The following is a 16,892-nucleotide window of genomic DNA, read 5'->3' as shown; positions in this document are numbered from 1 at the left end:
TTTTCCCATTTAGAACCTCAGGCCATGTGTAGAATTCCTCTGCAAGGGTAAGGGAGGATGTTCTTGAGATGCATAAGACTGAATTTGGGGCGGGAGCCAGCTTGGAGAGCTCTTTGATGGGAAATGGAGGAATTTCAGTCGAAAACCTCATTAGCCTGCTTTTCTTGCTTAGTCTCTGGTAGCTTTAAAATTGTCTAAGATTTGGGACCACCCCAGCCTTAGGTCCTTTTCTGTAAACACAGAGACCTGCATTCCGCCCTCTGCCCTGAATAGGGGCTTACATTTTAATTCCTGGTCCTGAAGCGATATCACCCTAAGGTGGTCCCCTCAGTCTCCCTGTCTTTTGAGACCTGCCACCCTCTGTCTTCACCATGCGCTTTAGAGAGATATATTCCAGTACATTTGCAAAGGTCTTCACGTGTGGAAGACTAATTCAGGCATTGTTTCTACCCCACGGGAACTGTTTAGCTCTGTATTACCTTCTGATGTTGGTTTTCCTTTGTGTTTCTTCTTGCTGCAGGAAAGCAATCTCCCGGGCGGGCCTGCAGCACCTGGCCCCTGCACATCCCCTCAGCATTCCTGTGGCAAACGGGCCAGCGAAGGAGCCCAGAGCGACTCTGGACTGGAGTGTAGGTGTCGGCTGTTTCATTTCAACACCATTCCATTGCATGTGCGTCTCTCTCATCCTCACAATTCCTGTAGCTACCAACAAGACTTAATCATTTTCAATATTGTTCACTGATCCGTCTTTGGGTATCTAAGCCCTGGCTCCATTTCCAGATTCCTAAGAACATAGCTCCTTTATATGAAGTCAGACGTATTGAAAACTAAAATAAAAACTTCATGAATCCTTTGAAGCACTATTGCCTGGGTTTGCAGCTGTGAGATAAAAAGTACCTCTGTGCACATGCTTTATTGGTCCCTGCCACGTTGATGATGAATAGAGTTTACTCTTAGCGACATCACAAAGTCCAAGTTTGATTTCCTTAGCTCAAGCTGCTTTTTCTTTTTTGGTCCTTTTTTTTCTTTTTCTTTTTTTTCTTCTTTTCCTGCGAGAGGATGACCTCACTTTACATTCCAGGCACTCCATGTTCTCCTGTTTGCTATACTTCCTCCCCTAACCCAAAGGTAGATGGGTCTCATATCAGCGGGGTGGGTATATTAGCTGTTTTTTTAAAAAAAAAAATTATTTTATTGAAGTATACTTGATTTACAGTGTCATGTTAATTTCTACTGTACAGCAAAGTGATTCAGTTATACATATATATACATTCTTTATCATATTCTTTTCCATTATGGCTTATCACAGAATATTGAATATAGTTCCCTGCACTATACAGTAGGAACTTGTTATTTATCCGTTCTATACATAAAAGTTTGCATCTGCTGTATATTAGCTGATGTTAATGTTTTACCCGAAAGACGTACAAAAACTGTTAACCTTGAAGATTGCCGTGTGAATTGCTTTTACTGAGAGTCTTCGGTGAGTCAAGTTCTTGGCTAAAGACACTTTTAACTGTGGACTGAAAGGCCTTGTCTCTTTCTGAAGGAATGTAAGGAACAGTATGAAGCTAGAGGAGGGCTGCTCTGAGATTCTGCCAGTCTGGTCTTAATGATGAATCTTGTTTAGCATTTCTGGCTGAGGTGAACAGAGGGAATAATCCGTGTTCTTTTCCTCCCATAAGAAAGGCTATGGCAGGGTGGGGGGAAGGAGAGGAATTTTTAAACTCAATTTTATTTTTAGCACATAGGCTATGATTTAATGTCCTTTAATACTATAATATTTCTCCCTCTTTCCCAAGAACACACTTACTAACATCCTTATTTTATACTCTGGACACATACCAATGTATGCAGTGTATGAAGTACCTGGCAAAAGACTGAATTGAATTGGAATGCAACTTCTTCCTTGATGGAGTCCAAGAGTGTGCCAGTAGCACCTGTGTATGTTGAGTTGGTGTTCAGGAAGACTGTTCCTCTCCTCGAATTTCCCTTTATTCCAGGACAGTTAGTTAATAAACTCTTAAACCATAAGAGAGTGTGGAATATATTTACAGTAGTGCTTACATAATTTAAAAAAGAATTAAATATATAAACAAACAGGTAAATTAAATAAAAAAGGGATGTGCATGGGCCAATGATGAGAGTGTGTTACAGGGACCCCAAAAAGTTAATTTAATATCCATGGTATTCCAAATCCTCTGATCCATAGTAGGATCTTATCTGAGATGCAAGATTCTAATGAGAGAGAGTTTATATCATTTAGATAGAAACATCCATTAAATCATTTCTCTGCCCCTTTTGTGATATTAGTCAAGTCACTTGATTTCTTTCCGCCTCAGGGTCCTCATCGGTAGAGGGGGACAATGGTGACCCCTCCCTAAGGGGGACTTCAGGGCTGTTGTTAAGATCAAATGGGGGCAATGAGCGTGAAAGGTCTTTGTAAACGGTACAGCCGGCAGGTTTTCTATTCAGAAATAAAGTAATTGACGAATTGGTTGATTGATCACCATTTGTTGAGTACCTGCTTTGTTCTAGAACCTGTGTTAGTTCCTTAGGATTCTGAGGTGAGGAAGATATGGTTTCTGCCTTCAAGAAGCTTAGAATGCCATGGGCAGAAGGGACATTGACAGCTAAAATACAGGGCAGCAACAGCTAGCGTAGAGGGGTACAGAGAGCGTCACTGGGGTTGTGAGGAAGGACGCCTCCATCCCCATTTGATGTTGGAAAGAGTTACCAGAAAATGCTCTTAGAAAGAATTTTCCTTCCTGAGCCAAAGCTTGACTAGAAGGTATTATTTTTCTGATTCCTGTAGAGAGGTATATACTGTAATATTTCATCACAGTGGTATTTTTGGCTAGTGGTGGGTGAACTGCAGTACACAGTTCAGGAAGAGCAAATAGGAAGTACGGCCGGGGTGCGTAGCTGATCTTTAATCCTTCAGCCCCTTTGATTATGGCTACCCTGTCCTGGTGGCCTGATGAATTATCATGGTGGCAGGAAACACTTTGGGGATGTTTAACAGCGGAGGTAAAATGGAAAGCCTTCTCTGAAGACACTCCATCTCAGGGCTTATTTAGAGATCTGATGTGGAAGGAGTTGTAAGATGTGACTCAGGAAAAAAACACCTGTAATTGTAGGCTAACATTGCTGTTAGCAAACAGAAGCCAGCCCGATACTTCCTTAAGACAATCATGTAAAAGATTTTTCTCAGAAGAGAGGAAGAAGCAGATTGTTAAAAACATTTCAATGACTTTTTTTTTTTGCTGAGACTAGCCCTTGTTTCTAAATTTTTGGCTTTTCCTAACCTAAGTGCTTTACACCAAGTTCATTTATGTTACTTTAGTTTGCCTGCTTGTTCAAGAAGCTAAACCATGGTTTTCTTTGTTCTGTTTAAACTATAAGACTAGTCCTCTGGCTTGACCTACTACCATTCTCTTTCTTGTCTGTCGTTCTACTCCCTTGTCTGCTTCTCTATAAAAAAGCAGCATGACCACTGCTCTCCTTCTATCAGCCCACTTTTCTGGACTAAATGCATTAAAATTATCAATCTTTAGAAAAAATTTTTTTAAAATTTTTGGCTGTGTTGGGTCTTCGTTGCTGCACGCAGGATTTCTCTAGTTGCGGCGAGCAGGGGCTACTCTTCGTTGCGGTGCGCGGGCTTCTCACTGCGGTGGCTTCTTGTTGCAGAGCACGGGCTCTAGGTGCGCCGACTTCAGTAATTGTGGCACACGGGCTCAGTAGTTGTGGCTCACGGGCTCTAGAGCACAGGCTCAGTAGTTGTGGCGCACAGGCTTAGTTGCTCCACGGCATGTGGGATCTTCCAGGACCAGGGCTCGAGCCCGTGTCCCCTGCATTGGCAGGCGGGTTCTTAACCACTGTGCCACCAGGGAAGCCCAACTTTTTAAATTTCCTTCCTAATCTAGTGCATTGTTTTAAGACTTAAAGCACACACAGTTTTTGATCTTCCCATTCCTCCCAATGGTATCCTCTCTTCCCTTTCATGGTGACAACCTACAGGGGCTCTCCCTTTGACACCATGCCATGAACGTCAGCCAAGCCAGTTTTGGGGAAAACAAGCTAAATTGCTAGAAAGGAAGGGAGTAATGCTCAAAAAGGAAAAATAGTCTCATCTCCTGGGCTGGAATCCAAGCTTCCAGTTTAGAGCGAGTTAGCCCACTTCGAAGTGAGTCTGTTGCACAGATAATGTGTGTCTTTTCTTAAATGTCACATGCCTCCCATGCAACGGAGACTTAATTTGGACGTGGAGATTTCTTCCCTGTTTTTAGCGTTAGAGCAGAGAACATAGGATGTGGATCTTCACTGTGTCCTCTGTTCTGTAATTTGCTTTTGCCCATTACACTGCCTGAACAACTCTCAAAGCAATGGTAGAAAAGCCACCAAGATCTTTCTTAAAAAGCATGTTGGTTTTCAACATAGCATCCTTGATTTCAATTCATTTTTGCCTTTCTCGTTGGAAAATTTCCTCCAAGGCTGAGGGCTGTGGAAAACAGAGCCTCAACAGAAACAAACCCACATCCTAAATCCAGACCACCTTTTCTTCCCTCTGGTTGATGATGCTAAGAAAAGGAGTGCTTCCTTCTGGGCAGGTAAAACATAGCACAGTGGGTTCCCTGCCTCACTGTTTGGTTCAGAGACAAGATGAGGGAAGCAGAGTCTTCATGTGGGATTGGTTTAAATGGGGTTATGAAACTAGGTCATTTTATCTTTGGAAACCTTGAATGAAAAGGCAGGAGGAGGCAGGTGTGTGTGTGTGTGTGTGTGTGTGTGTGTGTGTGTGTGTATCTGTATGCACATGTGCCTGCTCTCATTTTAGTCTTGTTTCAGATGGCAGGTCCAAGCAGACCTGTGCCTTCCTTACAAGCTCTTGGCCTTTGCTTTTTAACTTCAGGTTTGGGTGTCATCACCAGTAATGACTCACACCCCGATATCTTTCTCCACTTCCATCCTCATTTCAAAAAACATTGTCCATTTAATCAAGATATCAGATTGCTAAGCAGAGCAGGAGGAGATAACCGACTATAAATTAGTAAAGGTCCTGACCTGGTCAGCCATGTTAATAGTGGGACATATCTAGCATGTTTTCATGCACCCTCACTAATCTTTTGGTTTCTAAAATTGTGAGTATTTTAAATTAAATCACATTGGCTGCTGGGAGAAATCATAGACTCTTACAACTTCACAGGTCGGTGAGAAGTACCTAGGTCTAATCTTTTGCCTCTTAGTAAGTGATTATCTAAACTAACACTGTTGAACAGAAATATATATGAGCCATAAACAAAGCCTAACTTTTAGTGGCCACATTAAAAAGTGAAAAGACATAGGTAAAATTAATTTTAATATTATATTTTGTTTAACCAAATATATAAAAATATTGCTGTTTCAACAATGTTCACATTCTTTATATATATATGATGAATATATGATATATATATGAACCATCAATATATGGTTCACATTCTTTTTTCAGACTAAGTCAGTCTTCAAAATCTGCTGTGAATTTTACACTGACAGCACATCTCAATTAGCGCTAATCACATTTCAAGCGCTCCGTTGCCATATGCTTACTGGACAACATATCTAAACCATCTGAGACAGATTTCACCTATTATTACCTTGCAGATTTTTAGAGGGAGACAGTCCAGATTTTTGTTTCCCTTTCTGAATTTGTAAGGATATTTACATTTGATACATGTTTATGATTGTCTTATTGTTTCAAAACATTTTTTACAAGCAAATGCCTTCATTTTGTGTAGATTATTTGCTTCTGGTGTCAGCGTACTCTATCTGTGTCATTCAGTCTATAACACTCCCTCTCCACAACTTGTGTCTTTTTACCTATAACTATTTATTACTAGGACTTCAGGTAGAACTTGAGAGCAAGAAATCCTACCTGTATCTACATAGGTGGGTCTCTGCTCTTAGGTAGCTAGATCTATCTATAGATAGGTTGATCTATATAAATCTATGTATACCTACAGAGACTTGTTTCAACACTCACTAATACAGAAGAAATGTTATCTTCATTTTGAAACGGAACTATTTTTTCTGTCTGGCACAGACGGATACTCTGAGTTATATACTGTTTGAGATGGTATTTCAAGATGAATGTGTAAAGAGGAGAGAAAGAGGTACCTGGGTGTGGAGAATGGAATAAATAAAAAAATATGGCACAGAAAAGGAAAATAGGACTATATTTAGAGAAGAGTGACAAAAGAATAGAATGTGGGAAGGTGAATAAGAAAGACAGATTGGTACCATTAATGGAAGGTCTAGTACGTGGGATTAAGTTTAGATTTTGTTTTATAAATAATAGGGATTTTTTTTTTTTTAGCCTCCTAAGCAAGAGAGAGGCATAATCACAGCTATGTTTTAAGGGAGTTAATTTTACAGCAGTGTGAAATATCAGAGAGAATGTCAGAAGTAGAATTCAGAGCAGAAGACACCAGGACTCAGAGATTAGACATGCTGTTCAGTGTATGGTAGGTAACTTGGGGGTAAATGTAGACAATGAAAGGAAATGCAGACAAAGCCGTGAGCAAAGAGAAGAGGCCTGTGTTAGTTGGGGTGGGCTAGGCTGCAATAAATAAAATCATCACGTAATGGCTCAGTACAAGAGAACTTTATTTCTCACTTGTGTAACAGACCAGGACTGTTTCAGGTTGGGTGGCGGGTGAGCTCTGTTCCACATAGTTATTCAGTGACCTGGACTGACAGTTGCTCTTACAGCATCATTAGAAGTCTTCTAAAATCATCCCAAAGGCCAACTTCCCAGGTATCCAGTATGGGAAAAGGGAGGGAGGTTTTAGTGGGCCAAGTCTGAAAATAGTACATGTCACTCCTGCTCATGTGCCATTGGTTAGAACTGGGTCACATGGCCACATCCAATCACAAGCGAGTCTGGGTAACAAGGTCTAGCTGTGTGCTCAGGAAGAAGAGAAAAATGATTTTGGTGAATGGCTAGCAGTCTTGACTACGAAGACCCAGGAGAGAAATAGATGTTGGATAATACCAACATCTATGGATTAGGAAGGAAGAACGAAAACTGGTGACTAACCACAACGATAATAAGAACTATATTGAGGGAATCCCCTGGTGGCGCAGTGGTCAAGAATCCACCTGCCAATGCAGGGGACACGGGTTCGAGCCCTGGTCCGGGAAGATCCCACATGCCGCGGAGCAACTAAGCCCGTGCGCTGCGACTACTGAGCCCACGTGCCACAACTACTGAAGCCCGCGTGCCTAGAGCCCGTGCTCCGCAACAAGAGAATCCATTGCAATGAGAAGCCCGCGCACCGCAACGAAGAGTAGCCCCCGCTCACCGCGACTAGAGAAAGCCTGCATGCAGCAACAAACACCCAATGCAGCCAAAAATAAATACATAATTTTTTAAAAAAAGAACTATATTAACACCTATTAACTTCTCATTGTGGGCAAGGCATTGAACGTTATTCATTTTCACATTTAAACATCATTGTGATCTTGTGAGGGAAGTACAATTATTATTACAATTTTAGTGGTGAGTAAACTGAGGTCTAGGGAAGTTAGAGAGACCCTAGGTCATAGAGCTAGTAGGTAGCAAGTCTCTCTGACTCCAAAGCTCATGTTTATTACTCTTGAACTGGATAAGGATTTATCAGAAGTGTAAGAAGAAAACCACAACAGTTTATTTTTCTATTCATGTGTGAATGCCACCCAGCTGAATTCAGGAGTTCCCAGGACCATACTCACTTGCAGGTTCTGGAATCCCCAAGACCACACTCATGTTCAATAATTCATCCGAAGGACTCATAGAATTTACTGAAAGCTGCTGTACTCACATTTATGGCCTATTATAGTGAAAGGATACAGGCTCAAACCAGCCAAGGAAAGAGGTGCATGGTGCAAAGTCCAGGACATTTCTACACAAGGAGCTTCCGGTTGTCCTCTCCCGGTGGATTTATGACAGAGATAACTTCTCCCAGCAACCATGGTGCAACTATACATATGGCATATTGCCAACCAAGGAAGCTCATCTGAAACTCGGTACCCAGAGTTTTAGTCGGAGCTTGGTCATGTAGACACAGTTAACCACCTGCATGGTTGACTTTAGCCCCTAGCCCCTCTGGAGGATGAGCTGATATATGTCTCACCATAAGTCACTGCTATTTTAGAATATTTGGCATGGCCCAAGGTCCCCATGTAAACAAAGATACTCTTATCAGGCAAGACATTCCAGGCACTTAGAGAGATTACCTTCCTATAGTTGAGGGCAAAGGCCAGACCTCTCTTTGCGTAAGGTTACTTCCTTCTGATGCATCAGACAAGACAGATGTACAGGAAAAGGATGAGGCATGGGGAAAATGTAGTCTAAGAAAAGGTATGTTTCATGTTTTCCTTGCATGACTGTTTTTTTTCTTGCATGCCTCTATTTCTTTCATGATTTTGAAAGACCGTCGTGTCTCTTAGGCATCCATGTTTACTTCTCACAGTTTGTGACTCCAAACTTATGGACAGATTAAAAAACAAATTATCCTTTCTACTCCTTGGAATTGCATATAACAAGAATGTGATTCGTTCACTGATTCTTAATCTCATCTTTTCAGTTCCCCAAATTTATTTATCACCTACTATTTGCCAGGTGCTAAGTTAAGTGCTGGACATTTAATGTCCATATGAAGCTTAGAATCTAGCATAAGAGGGAAACATGAATCAAATAATCATGCCAATGAATGATGGGAGGGAAACATGGTTTTATGAGAGTAACTAACAAAATGACTTCGATTTTGGGGTCCATGATGGCTTCTTTGAGAAAATAACACTTGATCTGGTAACCAAAAGGTAAATAGAAATTACCCACGTAAGTCAGAATGAAGAAGAATAGGAAGTTTGGATACAGTAAACAGAATACGTGGTCAACAGTCTTTGATGTGGGGACATTTGAACAGAGATCTAAATGAAATGAGAAATGCACAGTGCAGGTGTCTCGTGTAAGCAATTTTTAGTCAAGGGAGCAGCGAATTCAATGGACCTGAGATGAGAGCTTCCTTAGTCTGCTTGGGAAATACGAGACCAGTGTCATGGCAGGTCAGCGACTGAGAGGGAGAGAGAGAGAAGATGAGGTAGCTGGGCAGGGAAACGAGATCGCGGAGAGACAGGAGAGGAGGTCAGAGAGGCTCCCAGGGACGAGGTAAGTGAGGACTTTGCACTCTTCCGAGTACATGGATAGCCATTGAAGAGTTATGAACAGATGAGCGATTTGATTAGATTTACTTTCTTTGTTGTTGTTTGGCTGCGTTGGGTCTTCGTTGCTGCGCGCGGGCTTTCTCTAGTTGTGGCGAGCGGGGGCTACTCTTTGTTGCGGTGCGCCGGCTTCTCATTGAGGTGGCTTCTCTTGTTGCGGAGCACAGGCTCTAGGCGCATGGGCTTCAGTAGCTGCGGCGCATGGGCTCAGTAGTTGTGGCTCATGGTCTCCAGAGCCCAGACGCAGTAGTTGTGGTGCACGGGCTTAGTTGCTCCACGGCATGTGAGATCTTCCTGGATCAGAGATGGAATCTGTGTCCCCTGCACTGGCAGATGGATTCTTAACCATGGCGCCACCAGGGAAGTCCCTGATTAGATTTACATTTTAAGGTAATTATTTTGGTTGCTCTGTGGAGAACAGACCATGGGGAGACAAGAGTAGAGCAGAGACACCAGTTAGGGGGCTATTGGGAATATTCCAAGCCAGAGATGATGGAGGATTGGGTGGTAACAGTAGATGTGGTGAGAATTAATTGGGTTTCATACACATTTTGAAACTAGAGTCAGTAATATTATTTCTTGAACCCCATTCCATCAGGCTTTCTTCCTTCTCATCCTGCTGTTGGTACTTTTGTCAAGGTCATCAGTGACTTCACATGTTCACATGGTGAAATCCAATGTCCAGTTCTTCAGCTTTTGACACAGACCTTCTAGGTGCACTTTCTTCCTGGAAACGTTATACTCTTTTTTGTTTTCCTTGTACCCCAGTGGCCACTCCATCCCAGTCCCCTTTGCTGGATCTTTCCTATATCCCCAAACTCTAAGTATTGGAATGTTCCACAGCTCAGTACTCAGAGCTTAGGTTTTTGCATTCAGTTCTCATGGCTTTAGGTGCCATCAATTAACGGTTGCCTCCCAAATTATTCATACAGTACATACCTCTTCTTTGAACTTCAGACTCATAAAAATTGCCCTCTCAACATCTCCACTTGAAGGTCTAATAAGCATCTCAGAATTTTACATCCTCAACACTGAACTCATTGCGCTGATCATTTCATAATGTATAAAACTATAGAATCACTGTGTTGTACACCTGAAACTAATATATTAAATGTTAATTATAACTCAATGGAAAATAAAATAAAACAAAAACCTGAACTCGGCTTACTCCCTAAATCTGCTCTTACTGTAATCTTCTCCCTGAATTTCAGTAAGTGGTATCTCCATTCTTACAGCTGCAAATATTTGCTAAAAACTTCAGACTAGTTAAAGCACACTTTCTGGGGATGGGCTGGTAGCCAGGTGTTCTTCAAAACCCATCAGGTCATTGTAATGAGCAATTAAATTTGAGAAGGAGTGTGCTCGAGCCACTGTGGCAGGAAGCCCCCACCTTTTTCTTTCCCTCTTCTCTTACTGATGTCGGGCTTTCTAATCAGATCCCCACTCAGGAGTGAGGTTAGCTTATGCTAGCACTCCTGCCGTGCCTGAATCCTTATCAGCAAGCTTCTGAGTGCTCGTAGAGGGTCTCCAGTGTGCAGGGACAATCCGCTTGGCCCAGCGTGGATGAAGCCTGCCAGCCCAGTGAGTTACTGATGTCTTGCAAGTCTCTGACTCCCTGGGCTTACTTGCTCCTGCCCACCTTACTTGGCCTACTGGGACTTAATTTTGGGCCTGCCTAGATTGGTATTATCAAGGATTTTTGACTTTCTCCCCACTGCAACATTTTGTACTTCACTTTTTAAAAGAGTTGGTGGGATTTTTGCTGTAGTACGTTTCTGTAGTATTTGCTGCTATGATTATGTGTTTAGTTTCCATGTTCTCTGGTAGATTTTACTGCACACTAACCCAGTGCCTGGCACCAGGTGTGTGGAATGTTTATTGAATGAATTAGAGAATAAAAGAATGAAAAGAGATTTAATTCTATAAATGGTTATAAGTTAAATCTGGATGATAAGTTCCCAGTAGTAGAATATTTTAGTTTGTGGAGCTGGATTTCTTTAGGATACCTGGCAAAGAAATGCCTTTTAATTAACTAATTTATTTTTTATCTTGTTCTCATCCATCATGATCTGAAGACTTTTAGGGTTCCAAACCTACAGCTATTCTCTGTTTGCCACTGGAGGTATGTGAATATTTTTAGAAGCAGGGAAATCATTCAATTTGAAGAATTTAGAATTGGACGAGGGCCCTATTGAGCTGGTGAAATGTTTGAATTAGTAATTTATTATGCTTTGACTACACAGCGACTTAAAACTAAGTTATAAGAAGCTCCTGGTTTAGAAGTATAATTTATCCATTACTGATATGAATGTATTTTCAAGCAGCCTTTAAAGTACTTTAATACTACTCTCCTCCTTAGCTAATTTGCTAAGGAGAGTCGACTTTTAATAGAATTTTGGCCTCAATTGTCATGAACTCTGCAGTGGGCCTGGATGAATAAGGCCTTAGATTGACTACCTTGAGAGTTTTTTGCCCCTCATTTGTTACATATTTCAAAGATGACCACATCCATGGGTAAACGCATCTTTGGACTTAACATATTAATTAATTATTGCTCACAGTTTTTCCAAATACCTTTTTCCGTTTCTAGAATTTTGGTAGGACCAATTTCAGCGGTATTTTCAGGGGTAAAATGAGAAGCGTTTAGACAATTTGGGTTCACTAACTGTCTTGCATCCAAAATCTAAATTTGAGATCTGCCCCCCTCCACCCCGTCCCTTTATGCCTGAAAAGAAAACTGAAGTCAGGTGGGTCTTTTCCTTCCAGGAAAATGCCGTGAATGGAGAGCACCTGTGGCTGGAGACCAACGTCTCGGGAGACCTGTGCTACCTGGGGGAGGAGAACTGCCAAGTCAGATTTGCAGTGAGTGTGCGCCCGGGACCCCTGTGCTCTGGCCTTCCTGGGGGGAGCCTTGCGGGTAGTTGAGTCTGAAGGCAGCGGGGATCACCACGCCTGAATTTCCAAGGAAAGCTTTGAAAGAGCCTGTCCCTGTGAGGCAGTTGACAGTTTATCAAGTTAGCATGGCTTTTAAGGGGTCAGTTGAATGGTTTTAGGTTTTTTCTTGATTCTGCAGGTCGAACCTTGGGATAATGTGCTACTTTGTGATGATAACCAGTGTTGGGTTTTGTTAGTGTGTTTGGGGGTGGGGGAGAGGGTGAGTGTGCATGACGGCAATGCTTGCACACGGAGCCGTGTCCTGTGGGGAGAGACCCGTGGGTGGAGGAAGGGTCTCTGTGGGAGAAGGCTCTCCTTCGTAGGGGAGCATGTGTGGTGGACGACATTACTGGTGGGTGAAGGTAGAGATGGGTGCAAACACTGGTCTGGTGGTGGGTGTAGGCTCACAAATAATTCAGACTAGGCTCCAGATGAGAAAATTCTAGAAACTATATAAGTGATCAACAGTCAACTCCATCAGAGCATAGCTTTCTAAAATTTGCTTTGTCCGTATTTGGAACAACGTTTAAATGTTAAATCTTCTTTGTGTTCCATGAAAAGAGCATGGTTGCCAGGCTGTAAGTTGGGAGGAACTAAATTTTAGTATTGAGAAACTGAACTTAAAATTTTTGTGTAGTTAAAAATTATGGTTCAAAAAGAGAGTAATGGGGGCTTCTCTGGTGGTGCAGTGGTTGAGAGTCCTCCTGCCGATGTAGGGGACATGGGTTTGTGCCCCGGTCCGGGAAGATCCCACATGCCGCGGAGGGGCTGGGCCCGTGAGCCATGGCCGCTGGACCTGCGAGTCCGGAGCCTGTGCTCTGCAACGGGAGAGGCCACGACAGTGAGAGGCCCGCGTACTGCAAAAAATATATATATATAATAATAATAAAATAAAAAAGAGGGTAATGGGAAACTAACAATAGTAAAGAAGAAAGAAAAGTTGTATTCTTTCTTATTTTGGGGAAATGGGCATCATAATTGACCTAATAATTATTTTCTTTTTTGTTATGTTTGTTTATAACGTGAAAGAGGATTTGGGGCAAAATGTAGAACCTAGGAATTACGAATGAATATGTTTCTATGAATAACAAATAAGGAAGAAATTGAGTTTCTGCCAACGTCTATAGAAGAATAGCCCCAAGGGACTTTTATTAGGCTGCCTGGAATCACAAAGCTGGGGAGCCAAGATTTTTTAAAATTGCATTAGGTGTTTTGATGCCTAGTTTATAGGTCTTGTTTGGAAAACTTTATTAGAGTTTGGAGGACCAGGGTTTGTTTCAGTGAGGGTGGGATAGTTAAATGTCAGTTGAAGACTCAGTTGTACAGGCTCTCAATTTCAAGTCAGGAAACTTGGATTTGAATCTCAGTGTTATCACTATGTGGCATTGAGAACTCCTGACCTTTGGTTGTTGGCCACCTTCAAGGTAGAAAAATGAAGGAGGATTAAATTAAGTTTGCTTCTGATTCAGATCTGTACTTCGTTGTTTGCATTTCTTTTAATCTGGTTGTAAATTCAGTTGATTTAAATATCATTTCAACTTTATGCATATGTATTTTCAATTAAAGTATAATTTCATGAAATTTGATTAAATTAACCAAAACCAAGAGAAGCTCAGCTGTTTAGACTAAAATGCTATAAATGATGAATTAACATTTGGATCTTAGTTAATTGTGTAAACACTGGTCTTGATAATATAAAATGGAAAAAATGAAAGCCAGTCCTTCTTGTGTACATACTTTTGAACTATTATCTACTGATGCTGCTGTCAACTGATGGACTGTAATTTGTTATGGAGTTCTACCTTATTTCCAGATTACTCTCTTTGATCCTTTTCTGACACTCTTTTAGAGTCAGCCACATACCTCTCTTGGCAAAAATATGAACAGGTACCTACATCCGCCTTAAACCTTGTATCGGTAAATAGCATTGCTACCCACTAATTGATTCTAACTCGGTCACTATTACCTCTATGCCAGGAAAAGTAACAAAGAAAGGAAATATTAGGGAGATGTAAGGAGGTAATAGAATTACAAAAATTTCTAGTGTTCTTTTGAATCTTCCTCATAATTTCATCCCAAATACTTGGCTTTCTTAACTCACTTTACAAAGTATCTGGAGGAGGAAGGTCTCTCCTCCAAAAAACATGGATTAAATGAAGGCATAAAGCGGTGAGGAAGCTGAAGACCTGTGTTTCCTCATTATAAGCTCCTGAAGGCTCAGTTTTTTTTACCTGTAAAGTGGAAGGAATGTTGTTTTGAGGGTTAGATGAGATAATGCATTGAAAGGACTTACTTGCCACAGCCATAGGCATAATGAATTCAAAGGGGGCAGGGGGGACCCAGAAAGGACAAGAGCAGACAATTCACAAAAGAACTACCGCTGGCCAATATATGTATGAAAAATATAAACAAAGGCACTCAAATTGAAACAGCTATGAGGAGGCAACGTTGTGTGCCTGTTAAAGATTTACAAAATGGTAATACCTGCTGGCTAGTTTAGACCAAAATTCGTCTTCTCATTGTCAGCTGGTGGGAGTCTAAGTTGATATACTTCACAAAATTATCACTATGTAGTAAAAGCGTTAGAAATCTAACTCACTCTCTCCACTTCATTCTGGCATCACGTTTTGGGAAGGACGCTGGCAAAGGGAAGACCCAGGAGAGTGTGCTTAACTTGGTTCAGGGTGGGGAACTTTGTAGTAGAAGGAAGAGCGAAATAACCGGGGTTGCAAAAGAGTATTAATGAAAGAAAGGAGAGAGAACTGACATCTTCCAGCATTAGAAGAGCTGCCATGAAGAAAAGGAAAGTATGTTTTTTTAATTTAATTTTTTATTTTATATTGGAGTATAGTTCATTTACAATGTTGTGTTAGTTTCAGGTGTACAGCAAAGTGATTCATTTATACATATATATGTATCTATTCTTTTTTGGATTCTTTTCCCATATAGGTTATTACAGAATATTGAGTAGAGTTCCCTGTGCAATACAGTAGGTCCTTGTTGATTGTCTATTTTATATATAGTAGTGTGTGTATGTTAATCCAAAACTCCTAATTTATCCCTCCTTGCCAGGTTTCCCCTTTGGTGCCCATAAGTTTGTTTTCAAAGTCTGTAAATCTATTTCTGTTTTGTAAATAAGTTCATTTGTATCATTTTCTTTCTAGATTCCACATATAAGTGATATCATATGATATTTGTCTTTGTCTGACTTACTTCACTTAGTATGATAATCTCTAGATCCATCCATGTTGCTGCAAATGGCATTATTTCATTCTTTTTTATGGCTGAGTAATATTCCATTGTATGTATGTGTGTGTATGTATGTATATATATACCACATCTACTTGATCCATTTGTCTGTCAATGGACATTTAGGTTGCTTCCATGTCTTGGCTATTGTAAATAGTGCTGCAATGAACACTGGAAAGAAAAGGGAGGTGTCTTGCTCTCCCCTGTTAGGAAGGTAGAAGTAAGTTCTAGATAGAGAATCCACTGACTCTAACAGTCGATCTTACACTTTGGTATAATAGATGTCACCTGGAAAACCTGTTAACAAGGTAGATTACTTTTTAAATCCTTGCTCCAAATGCTGATTCAGTAGGTCTGGAGTTAGATTTGGGAACCTGTGATTTTTAACAATCGCCTCAAATAATCATGGTACAGATGGTCCACAAACTTAACTTTGACAAATACTGTATTATAAGGAAGAAGTTTAACAATCAGGGCTTGGACAACCAACAGGGGAACAAGGTGCCTGGAGAGATGGGCTCAAAGGAAGTGTTTATGAATACGTTGGGTGGCCATCTTTCAAGGATGCTTAAAGGGGGGGTGCACCTCTGCTTTGGGTAAGAGGTTAGGCAAGGAGATCTCCAAGACAGCCTCCAGTTTAAATGTTTTATTTGCAGCTTTCTTAGTATTGAACACAGTTTCATAAGAAAAAAAAATACCATGTGTAAATAGATTATATATTCTCATTTCTTTAAAGAATCACCTTTGAAGAAAGCCAACCTGTTGGGTTTGGGACCAGATTACCATAACCAGGTGCTACCTGCTGGCTCCTAAACAGAATGCAGGCAGAGTGCTTGGAGGAGGAGTGACTCCATCACTGAAGAGGTGCCTTTCACTCCTTACTCTATTTTAGCAAAGCAAATGTCACGGGTGGAAGTTAAGAGAAGGGAGAAGGGAGAAATCAGTGTGGGTTGAGTAGACAGAGGCGGCTTCGTGGAAATGGGGCTTGAAAGCAGTATTGAAAGATGGGTTAGATTTACGTAAGTCGAGTGGGGAAAGGAAACCTTTACAGGCAGGGAGAGGAACATGGGCAAACTCAGAGGCAGGAACAAGCTTTGTACGAGGGAGAAGGGAATCACGAGACAGGCATGAGCACACCAAAGGGCATGCGTTGGGTAAGAATGGAAATAAGGATGGATGGGGGTGTGTGTGTGTGTCTGTTTTCTCAACTGAGACTCAGAGCGCATGTTATAAATGTCTGTGTGCTTGTAAAGCATGACCATATTGTCTAAACCAAGACAGATTTGAGGGTGAAAATGGCTGCTGTGAAACCATCACAACGTATGGGGACAGTGCAATAGTCTATTTAAAACCAAAGCCATCCTGCAAATTCAGGACCTCCTGCTGGCAGACATGGATGGACATTTGGGGGCTGATATTGGAAGGCATTGCAAGGAAGGCAGTGACGACATAGAACATGAAGACTG

The 16,892-nt window shown here is 41.3% G+C and overlaps 1 protein-coding gene across 3 annotated transcripts in view; it reads left to right on the top strand.

Moving 5' to 3' along the window:
* Positions 1-16,892, top strand: part of DGKI (diacylglycerol kinase iota) — a 450,344-nt gene that overhangs the window by 160,018 nt on the left and 273,434 nt on the right. For all 3 annotated transcript variants that reach the window (XR_010945642.1, XM_067747120.1, XM_067747121.1), the window contains exons 2-3: positions 521-629; positions 12,010-12,105. Coding sequence is in view for 1 of the 3 variants with exons in the window: in XM_067747120.1 (XP_067603221.1) it covers positions 521-629; positions 12,010-12,105 (205 nt within the window). In the remaining 2 variants the exon portion in view is untranslated. The remainder of the gene's footprint in view (positions 1-520; positions 630-12,009; positions 12,106-16,892) is intronic.

The sequence above is a fragment of the Pseudorca crassidens genome, chromosome 8 (assembly GCF_039906515.1).
Source record: "Pseudorca crassidens isolate mPseCra1 chromosome 8, mPseCra1.hap1, whole genome shotgun sequence".
In the NCBI taxonomy this organism is placed as follows: Eukaryota; Metazoa; Chordata; class Mammalia; order Artiodactyla; family Delphinidae; genus Pseudorca; species Pseudorca crassidens.
This window is presented reverse-complemented; position numbering and strand designations above follow the sequence as displayed.